At 53.3% G+C, this 26,470-nt stretch overlaps 1 protein-coding gene across 4 annotated transcripts in view; it reads left to right on the forward strand.

Moving 5' to 3' along the window:
• Positions 1-201: 201 nt before the first annotated feature.
• The window catches only part of SLC6A9 (solute carrier family 6 member 9), a 36,240-nt gene continuing 9,971 nt past the window's right edge, over positions 202-26,470 (forward strand). Inside the window, exons 1-5 of one of the 4 annotated variants that reach the window (XM_049774750.1) lie at positions 202-427; positions 10,176-10,289; positions 24,004-24,160; positions 24,635-24,766; positions 25,128-25,398. In XM_049774750.1, coding sequence (XP_049630707.1) covers positions 10,260-10,289; positions 24,004-24,160; positions 24,635-24,766; positions 25,128-25,398 — 590 coding nt within the window. In that variant the 5' untranslated portion in view covers positions 202-427; positions 10,176-10,259. Of the gene's footprint in view, positions 428-672; positions 699-10,175; positions 10,290-17,387; positions 17,525-23,673; positions 23,757-24,003; positions 24,161-24,634; positions 24,767-25,127; positions 25,399-26,470 lie in introns of those variants that run through there. The other 3 variants (XM_049774751.1, XM_049774748.1, XM_049774752.1) reach the window with 3 other exon arrangements.

Below are 26,470 nucleotides of genomic sequence, written 5' to 3' on the forward strand. Positions count from 1 at the left end.
TTGTGGAGCCCACTCCCAGGGGTTCTCGGGGATCCATCATCCGAAAGCTGGAGCGACTTGTAATTTTATTCCCTGGGAGGAGGAGGAGGAGCCAGAGAAGTCGGCCAGCGGGGTGGGGATGAGACGACGGGGAAAGAGGGGAGGAGGGTGGCCGGCCTGGGGGAGCAGCGCGGGGAGGGGAGAGGAGGGACTTGGCGAGGACTCCCGGAGCCGTCTCCACTCTCCAAAACTTTCACCAAACTCTGGCCCCCGCCTCCCCGAAACCAAAACACCACCGGCTCCGGCGGAGCGGCGAGAGGCGCGGCGGGGCGGGCGGCTTCTGCGCGGCGGGGAGCCTCGGGAGGCTGATGCAACTCGCCCTTTAAGAGAGCCACCTGGGCGCACCGCGGTGCGGACCCCGCACGCCCGGGCCGGGGGCTGCAGCATGGTAAGGGGAGGGGGGACGACTGGCCGCTTGTGGGGAAAGGAGGCGCCGCGGCCCACGCGGGTTTGTCTGTCCTGCCGTCCGTCGGTCTGTCCGCCCGCCCGGTGGCTCGGCGGCTCCGTGGGGCTGAGCCCCGGGACCGGCGTGCGTGCGTGTGTTGTGCGTGTGTGAGTGTGTGTGTGTGTGTGGATGCGATCGCGCATGCATGCGGGCATCGGTGGGGAAAGAGTGTGGGTGCCCGCACCGGGATGCCCGTCTCGCCGCGAAGGTCGGGGTAAGGTGCGCGCGTCTGGGGGGCGGGGGATCGCATCTGTCACCCGGGAACTGCAGCGGGCTGTGAGGTGAGACACTCTTGCAGGGGGGTGTGCGGAGGTCTTGCAGAGGGGTGTGCAGAGGTTCTGCGTGCAGCAAGCTAGCTCGATCGGGGGCGGGTGGCCCCGACACCTCAGCGTGCCACGGTCCGTCTGGGTCGCCCGTGGGTCTGGATGCTTTTTTTTTGGGGGGGGGGCCTGCAGAGGCCGGGAGCTGCCGGCTTGGCTGGCAGCGTCTGCGCTCCATCGCCTCGCTCCTCCGCTCGGCCTGGCCGCCTATCTGGCCCCGACAGCCGGCGGCCTCCCCATATCTGGCTGCCCAGGAGCGGGTTCCCGCGCGTCCGGGAGTCCCGGGGAGCCGCGCCGGGGAGTCCCCGGAGCTTGGGGGGGCTCTCTTTGTCCGCGCGCGAGGGCCCCTTTGCCTCTGGTTTTGGGATGCGGGAAGGGGGGCTCTTTTTTTTTGGGGGGGTGCTGCAACCCCGGGAAGAATTTTCTCCCTCCCGGGAAAGCTTTCATTCCTGGTGGCCGCAGGTGAGGGCAAGAGGCCTAACACCCCGCAGCCTGCGCCCCGCACCCCGCAGCCACAGCGGGGCCGGGGCCCGGGCTGCCGGGCGGCCGGGAGGGGGCTTACCCGGAGGCCGGGAGGGGCCGGAGCCGAACCGGGGGCGGGGCAAGGAGGCGGGGTCCCTGGCACCCCGGTACTTTTCCACCGCAGGGGCCCGGGGGCGGGCCCGCCGCCTCCACACCAGCTGAGAGGCCCACACGTGGCGGCTGATGTAACGCCCGTCGCCCTCCCCGCACACACGCACACACACACACACACACACACACATAACGCACCCCCGATGAAAGCGGACGCGCCCCGCTCCAAAGAATCGGGGTGCTCGGGGCGGTGCCCCTGCCCGCCCGCCCGATCTCCAAGGCCTCCTCGCTCCTTCTTAAAGCAACCGCGCCTCCCTTTCGGGCCTGCTCCCCGCAATCCACGCCCCTAGCCGGGCACTCTTAAAGGAGCCTCCTTCCCAGCTCTCTTGACAGCTCTCTCTTAAAGGTGGGGTGGGGGCTCCTATGCCTTTGCAGAAATATCTGATGCTAAGGACGCTGGAGGTGAAGGAGGAGGAGAAAGGACACACACACGAGAGGTTCAAGACCTTGTCTAGACTCCCTAAGTCCTCATGAGAGAAGAGGAGGAGAGGTGCTAGCCTAGCGGATGAAGGGATTGATTGGTTCTTAGAAGCAGCTAGGGGGGCTACGCAGAGCATGCCCAAATGTTTACAGGCACCGCAGAGAAAAAACGCCCTCTTTTACTCGGCCTCCACGGAGACTGCGGTGGTAACCCCTCAGTGCCCAGCTGCAGAAAACTGAACAATCACCCCTCTGGCTCCAAGAGCTTGCCAGCCAGCGGGTGGGGAGCCAGACACAAGTAGCCTTGCCGCAGTGCTACATGTGAGGAGCGTGCTAACTAGCTGGCCACTGGATGCTTCAGGGGTTCCATAGAAAAAGATTGATGGCAACTGGGCTGGCATCTTCAAGGACGGTGTCTTGAAGATAACGGCTTCAGGACAAGATTTGAAGATGGGTAGGGTAGAAGCAAGTGGAAATGAGGACAAAATTTCTCAAGGTACAGAGAATCAAAGCTCTGAGCAAAGACATGAAGACAGAACCCTCTGGGCATGCTGAATAGTCCCTTAAAACTACAGGGGGCCACAGGTGGCCATAGAAGGCCACAGGTGGCTGCAGGTAGCCACAGGTAGTCCACCTGATTTTCAGGCTGAGCTAAGGACCGTCCCCTCCTCCCATAGTGTCCGGTGTGAAGAAACTGTACTCTTTCCTCGACCTCTACTGAATTATGGGGACTTTGAAGGTAGAAAAAGAACCTGTCACTCCATTCCCAGGGATCAGCACCCCAAGACTTAGTCCCTGATGAACCTGGGCCAGAGATAGTACAGGGACTAAAGTAACTATCTTGCATTAGCTGACCTGTGTTCAATCCCCAGCACCACAGTGTCCCCCTCAACACTATCAGTTTTGGCCCACTCACCCCTATCCTACTCTCCTAAAAAAGATTGGTCTGACAATCCCATTTAGGGGCAAAGAAAAACAAAAATAAGACTATCCTATGGGGATTTACAGACAACTTCCTCCACTCATTTCTTCCACTCCAGATCTGTAGCAGCCCCAACTTTCTAGGCTCTGGATCTGAGAGACCTCCACCCTCATCTCCCATCCGTCTAGTCCAGTATATCACCCAGTGCTGCCAGCATTGCCTTTCATGTTATCCTCACATCTGTGTGCCTCTCTGGTCTGGTCCAAGCTTTCACATTTCTGACTGCTCTATCAGAATCCATGTCCTTTCTTCTACCCGCACTCAATCTGGTCCTTTCTTCACACTCAGAATAAAGAAAACCACAATCAGGCTTGGGAGGTTTTTGTGCCTAGCACCATGTAGTCCCCTGGGCAACAAGCTGGGAGTAGCCCTTATCACCATATGATGAGTGTTTCCTGCACTACTTCTGGTTGTGTCTCCTAAACAAAACACAGCCAACCTTAAGGTTCCAAAGGTTCCAACCCTGCTTGTTCTCACCCCCTTAGACTCCAACCACTCTCAATGGCTAGAGCTTAGGTTGGGGTCTTGACTTAGGATTTTATTTATTTATTTATTTATTTATTTATTTATTTTTGGTTTTTGGGTCACACCCAGCAGTGCTTAGGGGTTACTCCTGGCTCTAAGCTCAAAAATCGCTCCTGGCAGGCTCAGGGGGCCATATGGGATGCCGAGATTCGAACCACCATCCTTCTGCATGCAGGGCAAGCAGCTTACCTCTATGCTATCTCTCTGGCACCAACTTAGGGTTTTATTGATGTGAACCTCTCCCTGCTGTTGCCATGCAGACTGATGAACTCCCAGAAACCCGAAGCTCCTGTCTCAGAGATGTCCTCCTGATTGCCCAGGCAAGGGTGTGGGGCTGCAGGAGAATTTCCTCCCTTGCACATTAGTTCTAGCTTAATGATGAGTAGTGTTTTTTTTTTCGTTTGCTTTTTGTTTTTTGGGTCACACCCGGCAGCACTCAGGGGTTACTCCTGGCTCTAGCCTCAGAAATTGCCCCCAGGGGCCAAAGAGATAACTTGGAGGTAAGGCGTTTGCCTTTCATGAAGGACAGTGGTTCGAATCCCAGCATCCCCTATGGTCCCCTGTACCTGCCAGGGGCGATTTCTGAGCATAGAGCCAGGAGTAACCCCTGAGCACTGCTGGGTGTAACCCAAAAACCAAAATAAGTAAATAAATAAATAAAAATAAAAAGAAATTGCCCTCAGCAGGCTGGGGGCACCATTGGGATGCCAGGATTCGAACCAACGTTCTTCTGCATGCAAGGCAAACACCTTACTGCTATACTATCTCTCTGGCCCCACGATGAGCAATCTTTACTCTTTAACTCAGTATACAAGCTTTACGGAACAGAGCCCCATGTGTTCTAGGTGTCTCACATGGATCTGACACAGAGTAAGACAACAATAAATATTTGTAGAATAAATGAATAGACTTGGGCCATTCTTACCTGCCTGCTAAGCAAGTTAGATCTTATCCTGTTGGCTGTGGAGAATCAATTTTTTATTATTTGGGTTTGGTTTTGTTTTCTTTCCTTTGATGTGTTTTGGTTTTGTTTTGTTTTGTTTTTGCGGTGCTAGGGACTGAACCTAAGGCCTCGCCCATGCCCATCAAGCCCTGCCTTAGGGCTCTAGGCAAATTAATGCACTGGAGGGCAGGAAAATGTGGTAGACTTGTAGAGTTGAAAATAAAGCAGAGGGCCAGAGAGATAGCAATGAGGTACTGCATTTGCCTTGCATGCAGAAGGACAGTGGTTCGAATTCTGGCATCCCATATGGTCCCCCGAGCCTGCCAGGAATGATTTCTGAGTGTAGAGCCAGGAGTAACCCCTGAGCGCTGCCAGGTGTGATCCAAAAACCAAAAGAAAAAAATAGCAGTTGTAGGTAATATCTTCCTCCCGGAAGCCATTCTCTGCTTTTTTATCTACTCGGGAGATCTCTCTCTCTCTCTCTCTCTCTCTCTCTCTCTCTCTCTCTCTCTCTCTCTCTCTTTCTTCTTCTTCTTCTTCTTCTTCTTCTTCTTCTTCTTCTTCTTCTTCTTCTTCTTCTTCTCCCCCCCATGTGAGTATGTGTATGTGATTCTTCATTTCTAGAAATAAATTTCTTTCTTTTTTTTTTTTTTTTGGTTTTTTTTCGGGCCACACCCATTAGATGCTCAGGGGTTACTCCTGGCTAAGAGCTCAGAAATTGCCCCTGGCTTGGGGGGACCATATGGGATGCCGGGGGATCAAACCGCGGTCCTTCCTTGGCTAGCACTTGCAAGGTAGACACCTTACCTCTAGCACCACCTCGCCGGCTCCAAATAAATTTATTTCAATAAAACTATGTTTCAGGGCTGGAGTGCTAGTACAGCAGGTAGGGCATTTGCCCGCCAATTCAGGTTTGATTCCCAGCATCCTATATGTTCCCCCAAGCCTGCTAGGAGTGATTTCTGAGCGAAAAGCCAGGAGTAACTCAAGTGCCACTGAGTGTGGCCAAAAACAAAAACTAAGGAATAAAACTATATTTCAGGGTTGGAGAGATAGTACAACAGATAGGACACTTACTTTACACCAGTTTCTACCCAGATTCTATCTCTGGAACCTCATATAGGGGGAAGGAGTGATAGCACAGCAGTAGGGCCTTTGCATTGTACCCTACCGACCCGGTACCAACCCAAGTTCAATCCCTGGCATCCCATATGGTCCCCGGAGCCCACCAGGAGTGATTTCTGATTGAAGAGCCAGGAATAACACCTGAGCACCACCAGGTGTGCCCACTGCAAAAAAAAAAACAAAAAACTGGGGCCGGGCGGTGGCGCTAGAGGTAAGGTGCCTGCCTTGCCAGCGCTAGCCTTGGACGGACCGCGGTTCGATCCCCCGGTGTCCCATATGGTCCCCCAAGCCAGGAGTGACTTCTGAGCGCATAGCCAGGAGTAACCCCTGAGCATCACTGGGTGTGGCCCAAAAACCAAAAACCAAAAAAAAAAAAACAACAAAAAACAAAAAACAAAAAACAACTACCAACATTCCACCAGGAGTATTCCCTGAGCTCAGTACCAGGAGTAAAACCTGAGAATATCTGGGTGTAGCCCCTCAAAAAAGAAACTTTTGTATCACTTAAAAAAAATCAAATAAGGGGCCGGAGAGATAGCACAGTAGTAGGGTGTTTGCCTTGCACACAGCCAACCCGGGATAGACCCAGGTTCGATTCCCAGCACCCCATATGGTCCCCCGAGCCTGTCAGGAGTGATTCTTAGTGCAGAGCTGGGAGTAACTCCTGAATGCTGCCAGGTGTGCCCCCCCCCAAAATAGAAAAATCAAATAAGCAGAAGATCAGGGCTCAAAGGGCTAAAGCACATACTTAGTTAAGTTTGATCCCAGGCTCCACCACAGTAGCCCCAGATCAAAGCCAATGCAGATACCTCCAAGAGGAGTTAATGATAGTACTTAGTGATAGAGAATATGTTTCTGAATTTGATTCTTAGTACACACACACACACACACACACACACACACACCTTAAAAACACACTAATAGGGCGGGAGAGAGCACAGTGGTAGGGCGTTTGCCTTGCATGCAGCCGATCCAGGACAGACAGTGGTTCGAATCCCGGCATCCCATATGGTCCCCCATGCCTCCCAGGAGCAATTTCTGAGCACAGAGCAGGAATAAACTCTAAGTGCCTGCTGAGTGTGACCCCAAAACAAAACAAACAAAACACATCAATAAAATTGGAATTCTGGAATTTCAGAACCAATAAAAGAAGTATTCTTAATCCCATTTTCCAGGATGAGAAAACCAAGGCTCAAAGAGATTAACTCATCTCCTTGAATCACACATGTGGTGACAGAATCAAAGTCCTGGCCCAGCCCAAGATCTCAGGGCCCAAGCTCAACCCCACATGCTGACCTATTTGTCAACACTCATGCATGTTCCGGGGCCCATCTGATGCCTGATGACGTGGATCCCAGCACTTTAAAGAGGGCCTGACGTCTTGTAGATATTCAGTAGCTCCTTTTTTTTTTTAATTTATTTACCTTTCACCCAGTTCTGTAGACACACTTCTGTAATCAAGTTTTGTTGCCTTTGGCCATTTTTTGTTCCCTTCTTATGTTTTTTTAAGTAGCTCCTCTTTTTATTTTTATTTATTTATTTATTTATTTTTGGTTTTTAGTTTTTGGGTCACACTCAGCTGGCACTCAGGGGTTACTCCTGTCTCTGCGCTCAAAAATTGCTCCTATGGGGCCGGAGAGATAGCATGGAGATAAGGCATTTGCCTTGTATGCAGAAGGATGGTGGTTCGAATTCTGGCATCCCATATGGTCCCCTAAGTCTGCCAGGAGCGATTTCTGAGTGTAGAGCTAGGTGTAAGCCTTGAAAGCTGCCAGGTGTGACCCAAAAACCAGAAGAAGAAAAAAAGAAAAGAAAAAAAAATTGTTCCTGGCAGGTACAGGGGACCATATGGGATGCCAGGATCCAAACCACCATCCATCCTGAATCGGCTGCTTGCAAGGCAAACACCTAACTGCTATGCTATCTCTCCGGACCAAATAGCTCCTTTTTTGAAAGGAACCACTCAACAGAAATGGCTGAGGCTGCAAGGAGATCTTAGAGGGCAAGGGCATATGCTTTGCATGTGGGAGGCTTGGGTTTAGCACCCTCTGTACTGCATAGTCCCCTGAGCATCTCTGGGGAGCAACCTCTTAATACTAAACCAGAAGTAGCACTGTCAGCACTACTGAGGGTAGTCCCCAAACCAAGTAAGTATCTAGCAAATATATACTTCCCAATAGTGGGGCACGTCCCCCAGGGGGGCACTAGGCTCCATAAAGGGGGGCGTGTTTGACCTCAGCAAACACTGTCGTAACAAGCTAAGTCCTGTGTTTATGTCTCTGTATATCTCTGGAGCTGAGTTGCTGTGTCCCGCTTGAAACCCCGCTTCGGAAAACTATGCATTGCAAAACGTGCTCTTTGTAGCCATTAATCCAGACATCACCTCTGATTAAAAAATCAGCTCAAATTATTTTATATATTTTTGTTTTGCAGGTTAAGGTTTTTTAAATAAAGATACTATTTACAGTCGCGTGGGGGAGCACAGAAAATGTTTTCTTCTTCCTAGGGAGGTATGACCGAAAATAATTGAGAAGCACTAGTAAATAGAAATGGTAAGGCAGAAGAAGTGGCTGAGCTAGCTCTTCTGTCTCCTTTAAGCTTCTGTATAGTCTTTGCCCCACCCTACAATCTCCCTGAAGGCAAGGACTGATTTTCACTGGGTGTTTACCTGGCAGGAGCATCCTGAAGCAAAGATTTCTGAACTTCCCACACTTGGTTTACTTGTCTGGACCATTTGCCTATTGTTTTCCATCTCAATGCCCTGCAGTAATGCCCTCATCCTCCTCTGACTGTCTTAAGTGAGTAAGATCAAATTGGAGTTCATAGCTCAGAGGGAGAGGTGCAATGAGTGAAGGGTATTATTACCTTCCTAGGGAGCACAGTCCCTCTCTGGCTGCCCCCCAGAAGACCAAAACCAGGATCAGAGTGCTCATTCCAAGGACATTCAGGGGCAGAGAGGCTATAGGGTGATAGGCAAAGGGAAATGGTTCTAAGTCCCTACCCAGCAAAGAGTACCCTACCAGAGGCCAGGGGGCCTGGGCAAAGGCCTGCAGAAGTCAGAATGATTTGCATAAACCAGGTGTTCCCTTCTAGACTTCCAGTGATCAGCTTCCTGGACCTGTGGTTGAGAGGTGACCCATGATGGTGGCTGTGGATGACACGGAACAGACTTTGAAATGGTTGGCTCCTTGGGAGGGAAGGACAGCTGAAGTAGAGTTGAATCCTTCCTGGTTGCATAGCCCCCAACCCTTGGCGCTGTCTCTTTCCAAGAGAATTCCCTGAGATTCCCTGAAGCTTGATTTCTTCCCTGCATACCCCTCAGGAGAAACCCCTATCAGGAAGGCATTTTTGCACTGGGTAAACCTTACCGGCTACGCTCTGCATGTGCCCACTTGATGAGTCCCCCAAATGCAAGAAATGCTACATCCTTTGTGACTGTGATGGGTGCTTAAAGGGAAAAAATACAGGGGATTGGGGAAGTAATACACTGGATACAGTTTGATTCCCCCACCCCTTATGGTTCCCAAATGCCAGATGTAGCTTTGAAATTTTCCCACCTCCATCCCAGCACTTCTGGGCAGGCAGCCCTGCTGGGTCAAAGCCACCTGGGGCATGCATTCAGCCACCAGCCCATACAGGGTTGCAGAATCTCACCAGAATGTCCCCCATGCCCACTGAGCACTGCCTGGGAGGCCACAAAAAAAAAAAAAAAAGAGAGATGAAATAAAACAAACAAACAAAAAGCCTACAAAGGGCCAGTTACCCATGTGAAGTTCTTGGTTTAGACCCCACACTGCAAAAATAAAAGTCCCCATTTCCCTTTGACATGAACCCACAGAGCCCAGCATGGCTCTGTGAGAGGCTCCACTCTCAGTTCAGCACACTAGCCCCACACTGTATCTTAGCTTTTCCTACCATATTTCAGCCTGGCCTGGCCTCTGAAATGGTGGGTTTCTCTCTACCTACCCACCCATGTTTCTTCCATTCAGTTCAGCACACAATCTTGTCATAGGGTTCTGCTGAGCCAGAGGGTTGAGGCACACAGACCCAAGGCTGAAGGTGTTCATTGGCAACTGGTAGACAGTTTCCATGGAACTGAGAAGATTTCAGGAGCTATGCAAACCAGGAGAAAGCCCTGGTCCTTTCTGGTGAAAGACCCTGAGAAAAGGTGATGACACATAAGTGACACATAGACTCAGCCCAAGGCTTTCCACTTGGGACCAGAAGGAGGTGCTATGGCTGGCAAGGGCAAGAAGCTGCCTGCACCAGTGTCCAGGGCCGAAGCTCTCTGGACCACTTCTTGGAGCCCAATTGAGTAGCACTAGGATGAGGGAGGCAGTTGGGGAGCCCAGCTTGAGGCAAACTGACAGGCCTTGAGGGGAAAGGTTGAAGTCATTCACCCAGGCACTGAAGGAGGCAGACCCTGTCCCAGTTCTGGGCTTATGTTTTTATTTTATTTTCTTTGTATAGAATTGGGCATCTGAAGAGTCAAAAATAGGCCTTTGCCCATGGGGACAGGAAGCCTGGAGCCCCAGGGATGCTGGGGAAGGGTTGGGAGAGTTGCTAGGGAAGAGCATCAAAGAGGTCACTCTGAAAGCAGCAAGTTGGGGAAAGGGCTGAGGAGTGGGGGAAGGGGTATGACAGAGCTTGCAGCCCTCCCCCATTCTGGACTGCCTGTGGGAAGGCATGTTCCCACATATCCCACTTCCAGGGCCTCACTTCATCACTCTGTTCTCTCCTCAGCCCTTGAAGTCTGTGGTCTAGAAGGTGCCAGAAGCCAAGGCTGTGTGAGTGCTCCCAGACTCCAGAGCTCACCTCACTGCCGCCATGGTCGGAAAAGGTGCCAAAGGGATGCTGGTAAGTAATGGGTAGGTTGGAGAAGACAGGAGGCTGCTCCCTTAGAGTCTTCGCCACTTCTGGTAGATCTGGGAGGCTCCTCTCACTGGTAGTGCTGAGGGTGACCCCTAAGCTCCCAGTGAGGCAGATCCTGCCTGAACCTACAGGGCCCATCTGAGGCAAAAGCCCATCCCTAGAGAAAAAGAAACTGAGTCTCAAATTCCCAAAGTTATCCTTGCAGCTGGCTGGGAACACCCTCACCCCCATCCCACTTCTATCTGAACATGAGAGGAGAGGGCTTAGACCCTGGTTTTTTGCCTTCCAAGTCTTTTTCACTCTGAAAGGTGACTCAGAAAGAACCTAACTTGTGGCATCTCCCTTGAGGTTTCTGAGAAAGTCTCCCTTTCCCCTTGGTCATCTCTGGCCCGGAGGTGTGGTGGTGGGCACCCTGAGAAGCTGAGGCAAAAGCAGGGCCTGGGCAGGGCTGGCAGGAAGAGCTCCTATTGGGGGACTGAGCAGCTTGGCAATGGAAAACCTGGAACCAGGAGATGAAGACCAGACTTTTTTTTTTTTTTTTTGGGCCATACCCGGTGATGCTTAGGGGTTACTCCTGGCTATGCACTCAGAAGTCCCTCCTGGCTTGGGGGATCATAAGGGACACCGGGGGATCGAACCGCGGTCCGCCCAAGGGTAGCGCAGGCAAGGCAGGCACCTTACTTCTAGCGCCACTGCCCAGCCCCCCTTTTTTTTTCCTTAAGGTGGTTAGGGCACTTGCCTTGCATGAGGCTAACCTGGGTTCAATCCCTGTCACTCCATATGGTGCCCCAGACCTGCCATGAGTCCTCAGCGCAGAGCCAGGAGTAAACCCCTGAGCACTTCTAGGTGTGGTTCAAAAACAATTTTTTTATATTTGTTCATTGTGAATCTATATAAATACCTTGTAATTTTATATGTCTATTATGTATTCCATAATCTTGAAGTCACTTATTAGTTTTGGGTGATCTTTTAATAAGTCCCAGGAAAATTTCTAGGCATACAAGTATATCACCTGTAAATATACTTTTATTTCTTTTATATTTATTAGTATGATTTTTTAAAAAGACCAGACCTTTAAGGCAGCGATTGTGCTTCTTTTGGTTATTGCCTGAAGGACATGCCCACTGAGGTGATTCTGGGGAGGAAACCAGTGACTGAATGGAGCTTTCCTTCTCTTCCAACCCCTGTATGTTACACTTTGTCATTCATTGATGTTCTGTTCTGGTGGCTCTGTTTCTTACCAACACTTTTCTGGTCTTGAGGGACCTGCTCCAAAAGCATGGTTTGGGGAGACAAGGTGGTTCTGCTCCAGTGGCCAAGACCCTCCCTCAGTGTCCCCTCAGTGCCCCACCTCTGGTCTGGCCCCTCTGGGTAGGAACAAGTCCACATGAAAGAAGTTTCTGGGGGCCGGAGAGATAGCATGGAGGTAAGGTGTTTGCCTTGCATGCAGAAGGTCAGTGGTTTGAGTCTGGCATCCCATATGGTCCCCTGAGCCTGACAGGAGCGATTTCTAAGCGTAAGCCAGAAGTAACCCTTGAGCACTGCCGGGTGTGACCCAAAAACAAAAAACAAAAAAACAAAAAAAAAGGAAAAAGAAAGAAGTTTCTGAAAGTCCCACCTGCACTCTGGGGGTTCAGCTGCAGGGATGACATCTAGAACACTTTCTGAAGGGTGGTCTGGGGGGTACTGGGATAATATAGAATATGGGTTCACTCTCCTGGGGGGAAGTCTTGGCATTGGCACAGGACTGAAGTGGAGAAGGTGGCTCTGTCCCTAGAAACCTAAAGAATGTATCTGCAGTCTCTTTCTTGGGAACCATCCTGAAAGCTGAAAGGCCTGTGTGGGGGCAGGCGAGGCCATGGCCACCTCATGGGCATGTGGAGAGCCTCACAGTCTTCAGACCCTGATGGAAAAGAGCATTCCTGCCCTTGGGTACTGCAGGACCAGAGAAGGGGAGGAAGGAGCCTGGGGACCCCCGTTCCCAGCACCAGGATGTGCCTAAAGATAGCTGGGGCTCCGTTTCTCCGAGCCCTCTGCCCTTCGGTCCTGACCTCCACAGCCGCTGCGTTTGAGGCTCATAGCATTTGTCCCCTGGGCACCCCCAGTGGCTGCTGGAGATTCTATTCCTGCCTCTTTTCCAGTTCGACTGTTGACCTTGGGCTACTCTATTCACGGGCCCAGTTTGGAACTGAAACTGCCTCCATTCAGCGCTGGTCTCTAGGATACGGCCCGAGGAGCCCCATCTCTCTGCCAGCCAGAGCAGCAAAACCACCCCTTGACTGGGTGCGGTGTCCTCTCTGGGCCGATGACTGAGGACTCTTCTTATGTATACATTAGGGTGGGGCAGGAAAGGGGGTGTTGAGAGCCACACATGCCAACCAGTGACCCTCCAATCATCCCAGGTCTGTAGTTCTGATGCCACTTGGATCTTGAGACATGCCACAAGCATGCAGCCCCTGCCATGGAGTCCTCATGCCCAAGCCCCTTCACCCCAAGAATGGGTACAAGGATATGGACAGATAGTCTCCCCAGACAGGCAGTATTGTCCTGCACGTGCCCAGGCCCACATGCCTGCCACACATGTCTCTTCCCCCCATCCCTGCCCAGATGGTCTCTGCCAGGCTCAGCTGTCTCACTCATGCCTCAATGCCTCCTAGAACAGAGTCTTGTAAGAGCCCAGCTGGCCAGGGCATGGGGAGCAGCTGGGACGCTTAGGGGCATGGTGGGGTCCACTAAGCAACAGCAGCACTGCCTGGGGCTTTGAGATCAGGGAGCTGGAGGAGGGGAGCTAGGACAGGGAGCAAGAGAGTCCCATGGCTCAACTTTAGCTCTATGGCCTTGAGCTAAGTGCCCAGGTCAGCTCATTCAGCCCCCTGCACTGTGTCCACACTCCCCTCTCAGAGTTCTTCAGGTACCCTCTTCTGGGTACTTCCATACCCAGAAATCTGCTGGAATAAGAGGAGTCAGCAAGTCAGTGACCTGATGCAGAGCATCTCCATCATCCCACAAGGCTTTGTGTAAGCCCCAGGCCACACAGTCACTCCACCCCTATCCCTTTGGTTGGCTTATGCAGGAGGGCTTGGCCTCTTCTTATCTGGTCCATTCATCTCAGGACCTATCTGGCACATAGTAGGTACTTTCCCACCCCAGTCCTGACTTGTGGAAAATGCCTAACACGTATAGGCTTGGCTTACATTGGCCCCTCACCAAGCACGGGCCTGGCCCACGTGGGACACTCCCTTGTAGAGCCTACTCATCACTCACCTGGTGATGAGTCCCAGCATGTGGCCACACTCCCTGATGGATATCAGCACAGGTCAACACTCAGGGGGCATAGCCCACTTAGGGCTGGTATGCATGGGCTCCACCCAGGGCTAGCAGACATCAGCATCCCTGAGGAATTCACAAGAGCAGAGTCACACTCTGCAGAGTCTTGCTGGCCTGAGCTGACATCTTTAGGAGCTTCTTTTTTGTTGTTGTTTGTTGTTTGTTTTTTCGGCCACACTCAGTGACACTCAGGGGTTACTCCTTGCTATGTGCTCAGAAATTGCTTCTGGCTTGGGGGGACCATATGAGACACCGCGGATCAAACCGTAATCTGTCCTAGGTTAACATGTGAAAGGCAAATGCCTTACCTCTAGCACTAACACTCGGCTCCTTTAGGAGCTTCTTATTTGTTTTTTGATTTAGTTGTTTTTTTTCTTGATTGACTCAGGCCAACTGTGTCTAAGACAAGTTCCTCTGTAGTATCTCTTTGGCCTTTGGTGAGAACTTCTTTGTAGGGATGGGATTTGGAGACCACACCCAGAAGTACTGAAAGGTTACTTCTGGCTCTGCACTCAAGAATTACTCCTGGGGCTGGAGAGATGGCACAGAGGTAAGGCATTTGCCTTTCATGCAGAAGGACGGTGGTTCGAATCCCAGCATCCCATATGATCCCCTGTGCCTGCCAGGAGCGATTTCTGAGTAGAGAGCCAGGAGAACCCTTGAGTGCTGCCGGTTATGACCCCAAAACCAAAAACCAAAAAAAAAAAAAAAAGAATTACTCCTGGGTTGCTCAGGAGACCATATTACTGGGAATCAAACCCAGGTCAGCTACATGCAAGACAAGAACTCAACCCACTGTAGTGTATCTCCAGGCACTAGTGGGAACATCTTAACTCAGGTCCTAGCATCCAGTGAGAATCCTTGGCATAGTTCCTCATGCCTAGGAGTCACTTGGGGTGCGAGACAGCCAGCTATGCTTAGGGGTGGTTCCTGGCTCTGCACTCAGAAATTACTCCTGGCAGTGCTCTAGGGACTATATGAGTTACTGGGTAGGGATCAAACCTGAGTGGGTCATGTAGAAGACAGTTACCCTACCCAATACTATCTTTCTGGCTTTCTGGGAGACATTTTCTAACCCAGGACTGGACACATACTTGGTACTTTCTTGACTCAGGCACAGTCACACAGGGCCATTCTCTGTACCAAAGGCCTCACACCCATGAGTGTTCTCACCAAGACAGCTCAACTCCTCAGTTTCTGTGGTTTTGGGTTTGGGGGGGGGGGTCACACCTGGCTGAGCTCAGGGGTTACTCCTGGCTCTGCGCTCAGAGATTGCTCCTGGCAGGCACAGGGGATGCCGGGGTTCAAACTACCATCCATCCTGGATCCGCTGCATGCAAGGCAAATGCCCTACTACTGTGCTATCTCTTTGGCCCCATCCATCCTGGATCCGCTGCATGCAAGGCAAATGCCCTACTACTGTGCTATCTCTTTGGCCCTAGCTCCTCAGTTTCTGACCCAGAGGCTCCACTGAATGATCTTGGGTCCCCCTAACTGTCCCTGGACCCCAAGCAAAGTAGATCTCTAGAGCCAGAGGAAAGGCCCCTTCGTCAGGCTTCCTCTCAGCATGTCCTCCCTTGTTTAGGTCACCCCCTCAGCTCATGTTCATGGAGCCCATGAACACTAGGCTGAGCCCACCCCTCCATGCACATCCTTCCCTGCAGCACCTCCCCCAGCTCTTCTCAGCCCCAGAACCCACACAGACCCTCGACTCCTTGCCCCTCTGGAAGCACGCCTGCACCTATTAAGGGAAGTCAGAGCTGGGGCCGGGGGAGTCGGTCTCCCTAAGTGGGGCCCGAGCAGCTGGATCCCACTAATGAGGCCTCATTACGGCCAGGGCCCAGCTGGGCTGCTGCCGCCTCCCGTCCCTGCAGCCAGAGCCAGAGAAAGCCTCCAGCCAGGGCTGCCTGTTCTGGGCACCCGGCCCAGGCCAGGGCAGCCAGAGCCCAGAGCCCACCCTGGGTGGAAGGGAGCCCTTAGCCATCATGGGTGACTGGACCTTCCTGGAGCCAGAGTCTGGCCGAGCCTCGGTCCTTAGTCTGTGCCCGCAGGAAGTCAGCAGAGTGAGTCTGGGAACTCAAAGGCATGTCCCACCCAGTGAGCCTGAGTTGTCAGCCTCTGGGGCCCTTGTGAGGTGACTTGTCTGAGGCCCTTCATCAAGGGGCTTTTGGGAGAATTTGATGAGTGCACACCCGCACACAGCAGCAGCACACATACACGCATGCACACACATAATCCATGCACATCACCTAGCCACAGGAAGGTATTTTGTTGTTTTTTGTTTGTTTGTTGTGGGTGCACATCAGTGATGCTCAGAGGTTACTCCTGGCTCTGCACTAAGGAATAACTCCTAATGGTGCTCAGGGGACCATATGGGATGCTGAGGATTGAGTCCAGGTCAAATACTTGCAGGGCTAGCTCCCTCCTTGATGTACTATCACGTTCTGGTTCTATGTGATGGTCTTTGGACAGTATCCATTTCTCAGGCTTCCTCATTACCAGAAGTACTTAGCACTATTCTCTCTAAGTCTCCACAGTCTCCCTTCCCTGGGTTCAGAGGTAGGCAAGAAGGATTCTCCCCCTTGTAGATACCTGGGAAACTGGCTGAAGCTGGATGTGGTGAGATCTGCCTGTCTGAGTGGGGTTTGCACTCATACCGCTTGGCTCTACAACCTGTACATTTTGGTCAAAGCCAAGTCTCCCCACTTGGCTTCCTGTGGGCTTATCAGCCACCTATGGGACAGTCACTTTTATACCATGGTCATGACCCCTTCCACCCTGTAAATCCTCCAGCAACTTCCCAGCTGTTGCTGGGGGCCTCAGTATCCTCAGGAGTTTAGTCAGAGAAGGGGCATCAGAGAGGCAAGCCGAGGGAGACACTGGCTAGAGTGAACTCAGGTCCTTGGGCTCCCTGGGGAAGCCCTTCAGTGCTGGAAAGTATGGTAGGTCCCCACTGGATTTTGTCTGTACTCTGTGGACTCTTTCCTTAGTAAAGTGGACACATAGGCCACAGACCAGTGAGCTGTCTTGCAGTCACTTCTACTATTACTATGAGACACCCAGTAGGTTGGCTGACTGTGTCCCTCCACCTGGGGAGGACAGACCCAAGGCGAAACATTCCCTGACCACTCCACTCAAGCAATGCAAGAGGCTGAAGTAATGCTGAGTGGACTATATCCCCTGCCCCATACTAGTTTCCAATGATGCCCGTGCCCCACCTGCCCCTCTCTTTTTTTTTGGGGGGGGGGGCCCACACCTGGTGGTGCTAGGGGTTATTCCTATCTGCTCAGAAATAGCTCCTGGCAGGCACAGGGGACCATATGGGACACCGGGATTCGAACCAACCACCTTAGGTCCTGGATCAGCTGCTTGCAAGGGCAACACTGCTGTGCTGTCTCTCCAGCCCCAACACCTGCCCCTCTCTAATGTCCAATGACACCTGTGTTCTTCCTCCCTCTCTAATGCCCAGTGGGATCCTGAGGCCCCTCTGTCCATCCTTGGGAGGAAGGAAATATCACCCGCTCTCCTGCACTCCTGTCGCCTCATTCAATGTCTGTAAACGAGTATATGCATGTTTGGTTCCAACAACTTGCTGGGAACAAGGAAAAGTCATGAGCAGCCCATGCCTCACTCTGGACCCCGAGCAGGCAGCATGGGCACCCGCCGGAGGGGCAGGGCCAGGGAGGGGAGGCCGAGCCTCGGGAGGAGATGAGGTGAAAGTAATCGCGCTGGCCAGCGGGCACCGGGAGACGCAGGGGATGGTCAGTGCTGCCTGGAGCTGGCAGAGGTGTGAATGAGCAGCGGGGACACGCGGGTGCCCCGGCTCCCCTCCGAGTGCCCACCCTGGGATGGCTGTAGCTTGTGGACCAGCAGCCCCCGCCTCCCCAGAGCAGGTCAGTCACTTTCCAGAGGTCAAGCCCCCTCCTGGGGTCTGGCAGGCTGGGAGGTTGGGCTGGGGGTGGGGAGAGGACCTAGAGCTTGGTCTGTGCCAGCGAGCGAGACAGACACCAGCAAAAGTGACCCAGAAAGTTGTTGTAACTGTGCAAAGGAGTGCAGGAAGAGCTGGTGGGGGGGTGAGGGGTAAATGAGATGGTGGGGGTAGGGGCCCCCCAGCCTAAGGACCTGATGAGAATCTGCTCTGTGTATCAAAGCTGCATTGTCCTGGCTCCCGGGGAGACGGGCCGGAGGTGCCCAGGAATTGTACTGATCAATACAGCCCCATTGTCTATGCCACGGCAGCTACTCCTATGGGGAGAGGGGGTGAGGGGGCAGTGGTACAGGGGCTCACGGCAAGGGTGGGGGATATAGACAGAGAGAAGCAAGGGGGCCGATGCCCGTGTACCCTCACCCCAGCAAGGACTGGAGGAAGAAAGTGAGGGGACCTGGAAAGCCATGCTCCTCGGACCCTGAGGTGTCTGACCTGGTGTTTAGAAGTGAGAGAACCAGTCCCCAGAGTTGGGTTTGGGAGAAGTGGGGAGGGGGTTTCCCCTCAAATTTTAGGCCACAGCCTCTTTCCAGAGAACAGCTCGCTGCCCACCATCTAGAGCAGAGACTACCAGGCAGTGCAGTGCTAGGCAGGGATCCTGGGCATCTCCAGGGCAGAGGCAGGGCCCCGTCAGGCCCCCGTCCTATTGCCCCAGTTTGTCTGCTTGCTGCACGTCCTGCCATCTGCAGACCCTGCCTTCCCCCACTCTTAAGGCTGTATTCCCAAGCACCTAAAGATGGGAGCATCAGCCAATGTCCCGCTGGAACCTGGGGCCATTTCCGCACTCCTGCCCCTCCAGCTCTGGCCCAAGTCCAGTTGGGCACAGTCAGAGGAAGGACAGTGGCTCTGTCTGGGTGGGACAGGTGGTCCCTGTGGGCAGCCGGGCCGATGGGAGAGAACTTGTGGGGACAATTCTGGGGGATGTGGCGGGGGCGTGGGATCTCCTGGGGCAGTGACTGCCTGAATCCCCCTCTGGGGCTCACAGAAAGTCAGCATCGTCATCCGGGTTTGGCTGCAGATCAGTCTGGGAGGTAGGTCTCAGGCTTCTCCAGAAAGTTTGTCTTGGACGGAACCCCAGCCCATGAGTAAACCCCAGGGCTGATGCGTCCCAGGGGGCCCTGCCCGCCCACTCCACTCAGGACTCCTCACTGTGCGCCAGGGCTCCGACCTCACCAAAATAGCCAGGAGATGTGACTGTAGGCAGACAGGAGGCAGGCGCAGGGCAGTTAGAGGTGGGGTGGAAATAGAAGTCAGGGGGATTAGGACCAAAGAGGAGGGAGAAGTTCAGCCCCGGCAGGCTGGTTGCTGCTGCTGTGGACTCTCCAGCCATGGCCGCTGTCCCGAGTTGCTGTCCTTTCCATGCCTGTGATAAATTCCTGCTGCTTTGTAATCAGGGGAGGGAGGATGCAAGAACATTTTTCAAAGGTAACATAGAAATCTTAGGAAATCATGGGAAGAAAGGGTCAGAACTAGCTTCGTTCAGGCACCTGGTTCCAACAGAGGCACTGGAGTGTGCTTGGTGGATCACTCTGGGGTGATCTAGTTTGTTCATCTGTTAGGGATTTCTGATCTGTTTCTAATTTCAGAGATTAGGAGACTGAGCAGTGAGTGGGTGAGCAATGACCTGCCCAGTCGCTGGAGCTGGGGCTTTGCAATCCCATGCACCGGGTCTCACCTGCCAATCCAGGGCCTGGGGCAGCACCCATGGAGCTGAACAGTCGTAATTCTGGGAGTTACTGTGAAGCAGTGACTAAGCCAGCAGATCCCTGGAAAGGATTTATGGACAGTGCCTGCTCCATGGGGCGCACCCAACTAGCAGAGAGCGTGAAGGGGGGAGATAGTTAACCTAGAAAGGTCACCAGTCCTCTTGAACAGGGTGTGCTCTATTGACTCAGCAGTTGCTTCTCGGGAGAGGGGTGTCAGCTGAGGGTTTGTGAAAGGTTGGGGTCATAGGGAGGCTCAAGAGGCCCCCTGAATTCAATCCTGGAAGATGACTCTTCATCCTCCATGCAGCTAGCCTGGGGACTTCCTGCCATGTTGCTAATGAGGGGGTCTGAGGAGAGAGTGGGGCCATCCAAGCAACCAGGGCTGAGTGAAAACCCCAGAAAGGCACCAGGCCACATGGTCAGCACCAAGGACTGTGAAGGACGAAGAGCAGGGAGGGACCAATGGTAGGCAAAGAGCAAGGGAAGTCCAGAGCCCTAATCAGGGGTCAGTAAGGGAAAACTGCCCTTAGTTTGAGTTAAACCATGACTACAAAAGGGTTCCTTTGTTGGATACTGCAGCAACTTCCTACTAATGAATAGCATATTAAGAAAATGAAAGCAGGGCCCGGAGAGATAGCACAGCGGCGTTTGCCTTGCAAGCAGCCGCTCCAGGACCAAAGGTGGTTGGTTCGAATCCCGGTGTCCCATATGGTCCCCCGTGCCTGCCAGGAGCTATTTCTGAGCAGACAGCCAGGAGTGACCCCTGAGCATCGCCGGGTGTGGCCCAAAAACCAAAAAAAAAAAAAAAAAAAAAAAGAAAATGAAAGCAGGGTCTGGAGAGATAGCACAGTGATAGGGCGTTTGCCTTGCACGCAGCTAATCGAACAGATGGTGATTTGAATCCCAGTATCCCATATGGTCTCCCGTGCCTGCCAGGAGTGGCTTCTGAGCACAGAGCCAGGAGTAACCCCTGAGCATCACCGATAGGTGTAACCCGAAAAGCAAAAACAAAAAAAAAAAAAGAAAATGAAAGAGGGTAGGGGGCAGAGTTATAATACAGTTTGTTTCTTTTCTTTCTTTCTTTTTTTTTTTTGTTTGGTTTTGGGCCACACCCATTTGACTCTCAGGGTCAAATGCACTCAGAAATCACTCCTGGCTTGGGGGGACCATATGGGACGCCGGGGATCGAACCGCAGTCCATCCTATGCTAGCGCTTGCAAGGCAGACACCTTACCTCTAGTGCCACCTTCCCGGCCCCGATAACACAATTTGTAAAGCACTTGCCTTGCACTCAGCCAAACCAGGTTCTATTCCTGGCACCCCATATGGTCCCCCAAGCACTGCCAGGTGTTGATCCCTGTGTACAGAATCAGGAGCAGTCTCTGAGCATTGTGGGGTGTGGTCCATAAAAGCAACATTAGGAAAAGAAATAGAAAGAGAGAAGGAAGGAAGGAAGGAAGGAAGGAAGGAAGGAAGGAAGGAAGGAAGGAAGGAAGGAAGGAAGGAAGGAAGGAAGGAAGGAAGGAAGGAAGGAAGGAAGGAAGGAAGGAAGGAAGGAAAGAGAGGGGGGCTAGGCTGGATCATTTGATTTGTGATGGAGCCCCCAGGGCCAATGGTATGACTCAGTAGTAAAGCAAAGGTATGCTCTACATGTACAGGGCCATAAAGTAGGAAAGATATTTTTTTTGGTTTTGGGGCCACACCCAGCAATGCTCAGGGGTTACTCCTGGCTCTGCACTCAGAAATTACTCCTGGCAGGCTCCAGGGACCACATGGAATTTTGAGGATCAAACCCAGGTGGGTCAAGTGCAAAGCCAATACCCTCCCCACTGTGCTCTCACTCCAGCCCCAAGCAGGGAAGATTTTGCAAGGAAGGAAAGTGGCCACATGATATTGAAAGAGACTCAGCTACTGAAAAGTTAGTGGAGGGGAAGCTCCAGCTTCTTCCCATGGAGATGGGAGAGAAGCAGACCCCAAGCCCGCACAGAGATTCTCCCTGTCCTTGAGAAAGTGGGTTTGCTTACCAGCCACGTTGTCAACACAGCTCACCAAATGCCCAGGAATCATCTTGTCACCACTCCATCAGCCAGGAGCAAGTGCATAGCCTCCTAATCTGCAGTCACTGGGCCCAGCCTTGGGCTTGCTTTAGAAGCTGGGACCTCCTTGCTGCCACCTGAATGGCTGAACTGCCCAATGTTGATTACTCATGATTGGAGCCAGAGGTTGGCTGCCTTTGGCATGTGGAGGGTATCACCTATCTCTGCCTGCTTTGTGCCAGGGAAGGGGCAGACCCCAGAAGTCTGGGGGTAGGGGAATACTGCTGCTCTGTTGGGAATCTGGGCATAGGATTCACACTGGAGCAGAGAGAGACTCAAGCCAGAATGGAAAGCATGGTTCTATGTTTGATGGTGGGCAATAGACAGGGGAGCCCAGAGTGGCTGATCAGGGTTCACTGCGGGAATCAGAGACATTCTCAAGCCAGAGAAAGACTTGGGGACCTTGGTCTCTGCAAGATGCCTAGCCTGGTCCATCCTGGACCCTTTGTCATCCCTTTTTGCATTTCTAACCACTGCCATGTGCCCCTACCCACATTCCATGCGGCTACACAATCCCCCATTGTGCCCCTAAGTAAACAAGCCTGGGGCAGAATAAAACTGCTATTGTGGCCGGACATATAGGAGCCCTCTTTGGCGGAGATTTGTTTGGGAATGGATAAACTCCTAAAGCAGGCCTTCTGCCTTGGGAAAACACCCCCCTGGCCCACAGGGTCCCTGTCCATCCAGCAGACAGGACAGGGGTAGGGGTGCTAAGGGAGGTGTTGGGGATGATACAATGGCACCCTCAGGCTGTTAGCTCAGGGAACTTTCAAGGCCCTTCACCAGCGAGACCCTCCCAGACCTCACCCATTCCCATCCCTACTGCTGTCTTTACTGTCATCCTAAAGATATTTTAGGGCTTCATAGTGTCTGTGTGGTTGGTGGCTTATGTCTCCACTAGGCTTCTAGCTCCTGGGGCAGGCAGGGCTGTCTGCTCTCCTGATATCCCCCTGTGGACAGGCTGTGGGACAGTGGGTGAGACAGTGAATGAATGAACCCCATTTCTTAGGTCTGCCAGTTTGCTCCAGATGCTGTTTGAATAGGGGTGGGGGAGCCCTTACAGTTCCAATTGCTGTGGCCCCCAAGTCTCCTCTTTCAGGTGCTTCTGGGCAAAGGTTGTGTGGATATAGGGTGCAGCGTGATTGTTTTGTGGGAGGTTAATATTCAGCTGCCTCCCATATACTGGCCTCATGGAGGCAAAAAGGGTACCTATAGGGACCTAACGTACATAGCTGGGGCCTCTGCCAGACGCTGAGGCCTCCTGTGTCTTCATTCTCAAATCTGTCCTTCAGTAAAGTTGCTGGTGCTGTCACAGATCTGGCTGCCCTATGTCCTGGCCAGCATTGCTGCTGTCCTTGAGTCTTGTCTCCTCTGTGCCAGCTCGCATCACCATGTGTGTCCTTCAGCCTGTGAGGTGACCCTGGGTGCCCTCAGTACAGCTGTCCAGCTCTCCCCAAACACCCCCAAGGCCATTTCTGCACCATACACCCCAGTTTGTTGCAGGGAGACTCTGAGGGTGTTGCTATCCCACTAAAATCTTGCTGACACCATGCTCTCACTGACTTGGTCCCCTGCTCATTCAGGATGGACAGAAAGGACAGGGACACTTTCTAAAGAGTTGATGAGGGGCCAGAAAAATAGCTCACTGCCTTGTACACAGCCCACACCAGTTCCATTCTGGGCACTACATGATCTTCTGAGCACCTCAGGCTATCCCTGAGCATAGAGCCAGGGATACCCCTGAGCACTGCTGGGTGGGGCCCAACCACCCCCCTGCCAAACAGAAGCTTGCTGAACCAGTATCATCTGTAGACTGGAGGTGTGGCAGCCCCACTGCAACCTCAAGCTCCCTAACTGACCCTGCTCTCCTCCCTTGGGTCAGTCAAGAGCCTCTCTTGCCAGTGCTGATAGCTTGGGCTCTCCCCAGCTCACGGCTGCCCCCTCAAGTCCAGGTGGCCTGTCCCAGACAGAGCAGCAGAGATGGTTCCCTGGAGCCCTTCCACACTGGCCCTGCCCTGTGGCTCCCCACTTCCTCTACCCATCCTGTGCCCCCAGGAAGGAGCCTTGGGCTGGGGGAGAGGTCCAGCTCCCCTCCCCCACACTGCCTGCCCGCAGGCCGCCGCCGTGCTCAGCCTGGCGATGCGGTAGGCGGCGGGTGGGGGGACGGCCTGGACACAGGCCCCTTTGTGCCCAGCCTGACTTGGCTGCCTGGTATGAGTCTCAGCTGCTCCCAGATCTCACCCAGAGGGAAGAGGAGAATCTCTAGAGGGGCTGGGGGCTCTCGATTCTGTCTCCCTGGGCATGTCCCACCTCTGGGAGGCTGACGGTCATGCTGCAGGTGGGCTGATGGCCCTGGCATAGGATGCTGGGGGAATGGGTGCTGGTAGGACCCTCCTTGGTGGCTACTGGCAGCCACCTTCGCCTTCCCCTCCCCGTGGCCTACCCGCAGCCCCTGCCAGCTGAGGGGAGACCCAAGGGAAGGAGGGAGTCTCAGCCACCCCATGGTGATCCTCCTGAGGGAGATGCCAGGGTCCCACGAGAGCACGAGTGCCTCGCTGATGGCCACTTTTCTCTTGTCCCCACAGAATGGTGCTGTGCCCAGCGAGGCCACCAAGAGAGACCAGAACCTCAAACGGGGCAACTGGGGCAACCAGATCGAGTTTGTACTGACGAGCGTGGGCTATGCCGTGGGCCTGGGCAATGTCTGGCGCTTCCCATACCTCTGCTATCGCAACGGGGGAGGTACCCAGTGGGCAGTGGGCAGGGGCCACCCCCTCCCTGTCATATACCCCATTCTAGATAGGCTGACCTCAGCCTGAGCCCCCTGGGCCTGGCCTGATTCACAGACTGTGGCCTTGGTGGCCGTAGCAGCCCATTTGTTTGTGATGAGGAGAGGGTGGAAGCACTCCATCTCTTGAACTTCCACACCTTGTCCCCCAATGTGTCAGTCCCACCCTAGTGTTTTAGAGACACTGGAGGATCCCAGTGGCTTTGGTGTCTGAAGGGGCTCAATGTAACCTTCAAGTCCCATCCAAAAAATGATTGTGGATCAGAGCTCCCCAGGACAGGCTGTGGGTGGATGCCTCAGACCAGGCTCCTGCTCCGTGCATGGCACGTCCCTCGGGTCGTTGCACAGGTCTTGCTGTTGGGTTCTGAGCATAGAAAGGGTGGGGCTCCCTAGCCTGCCCCTCAGCCAGACCCCTCTCTGCCTGCCAGGAGCCTTCATGTTCCCCTACTTCATCATGCTAATATTCTGTGGGATCCCCCTCTTCTTCATGGAACTCTCCTTCGGCCAGTTTGCAAGCCAGGGCTGTCTGGGTGTGTGGAGGATCAGCCCCATGTTCAAAGGTGAGGAGGCCTGCGAGAGATGCATGAACACACACACACACACACACACACACACACACACACTCACTGTCAGACTCACATCTGCACAAACACAGCTCACCCCTGGGGCACCCTGGTGCTGACCCCCCACCCAACATCAATGGCCGAAGCCTTGGGACACACGCTGGGACCTATGTTTACTCACTCTCCTCCTGCCCCCATTCCCACCCACCACGTGTTGACACAAATGCCTTTTGCTCCCCAGCTTGGTCCTGAGCAAAGAAAACCTTGACTGGTTTCTTCTATGGGTATTCCCAGGGCCCAAGGGGGTTACATTCCCCTCCTTGGACCAGATGTGTGAGGTTGTGCCCCTGCTCCTCAGGTGTGGGTTATGGCATGATGGTGGTGTCCACCTACATTGGCATCTACTACAACGTGGTCATCTGCATTGCCTTCTACTACTTCTTCTCGTCCATGACACACGTGCTGCCCTGGGCATACTGCAACAACCCCTGGAATACGCCCGACTGTGCCAGCGTGTTGGACGCCTCCAACCACACCAATGGCTCCCAGACTGCCGGCCTGCCCGGTAACCTCTCCCATCTACTCAACCACACGCTGCAGAGGACAAGCCCCAGCGAGGAATATTGGAGGTGAGCATGGAGAGGGGAGATGGGCATGAGGAGATTAAGTGAGGCACAGCCTGGTTCTGGAAAAGAGGTGGCTACCCTCTATCCAGAACTGGGGAGACTGGATTTTGAGTTGGGAAAGTCCCTCAATAGTCTCTATTGGTCTTCTTGCTTCCATAGGAAATCAGACAGGGCTGGGGTGCCTGGAAGATGGCCCTAGGCCTAGAGGTGGGGCCAGGACAGAGAGAAAACCTGTGCGGTTGGGAGGAACAGGCATGGAGATGCTTATGGGACACAAAGGAGATAGTACCAGAACTTGATCTAGACTCCTGCCACAGTGCTCAGAAGACCTGGAAGCTTTCTGCACTGTCAGCCTCCAGCTGTGCTAGAAACCATTCTAGTCTCAAATGGGTAGATTCAGGACTGGCCGAATCCTGGAGGCCATCTGGGCACATTTTGTCAGCTCTGTCAGGCTCCAGAGCCTAGGAAGAAAACAGAACTCATCTGAGAGGCAAGAGCCTGTGTGCAGGGCCTGTGTTCAAGGAAGGGGAACAGCAGGGGTGCTTCTGAGAGGAGCTACAGAAAAAGAGAGAGGGAAAGTGTGAGCTCATGGCCAGTCAGTGGCCTTCATGCTGCGTCCCAGGACGCACCCCTGCAGGGCAGCTTCCGTGAGCCAGCTCCCCTGCAAGATGAGGTGTGGACTCTCCCCTGAGGGCCCATGGGTAGACATGGAGCTGCTGCTTCAGTGAGGAATATGTCAGGTGACCTCAGGGTTCCAGGCTCTGTACTCACAGGAAAGTGGCAATGGGAACTGGGTACCAGACATTGCCCATACACCACCTCCCAGGGCTCTTATTCAAAGCTCACAAGGGCTCAGATAGAATTTTGCCATATTCATGGGCCAGAGAGAATACAGTGGGCAGGATGCTTGCCTTGCATGCAGCTAACCCAGGTTCATTCTTTGGTACCACATAGTCCCCCAAGCTCAGCCAACAGTGATCCCTGAGTGCAGAGCCAGAAATAAGCCCTGAGAACAACTGGGTGTGGCCCCAAAACAATAACAAACAACAAAAATAATTTTGCATTCCTTACATAA

The sequence above is a fragment of the Suncus etruscus genome, chromosome 6 (assembly GCF_024139225.1).
Source record: "Suncus etruscus isolate mSunEtr1 chromosome 6, mSunEtr1.pri.cur, whole genome shotgun sequence".
In the NCBI taxonomy this organism is placed as follows: Eukaryota; Metazoa; Chordata; class Mammalia; order Eulipotyphla; family Soricidae; genus Suncus; species Suncus etruscus.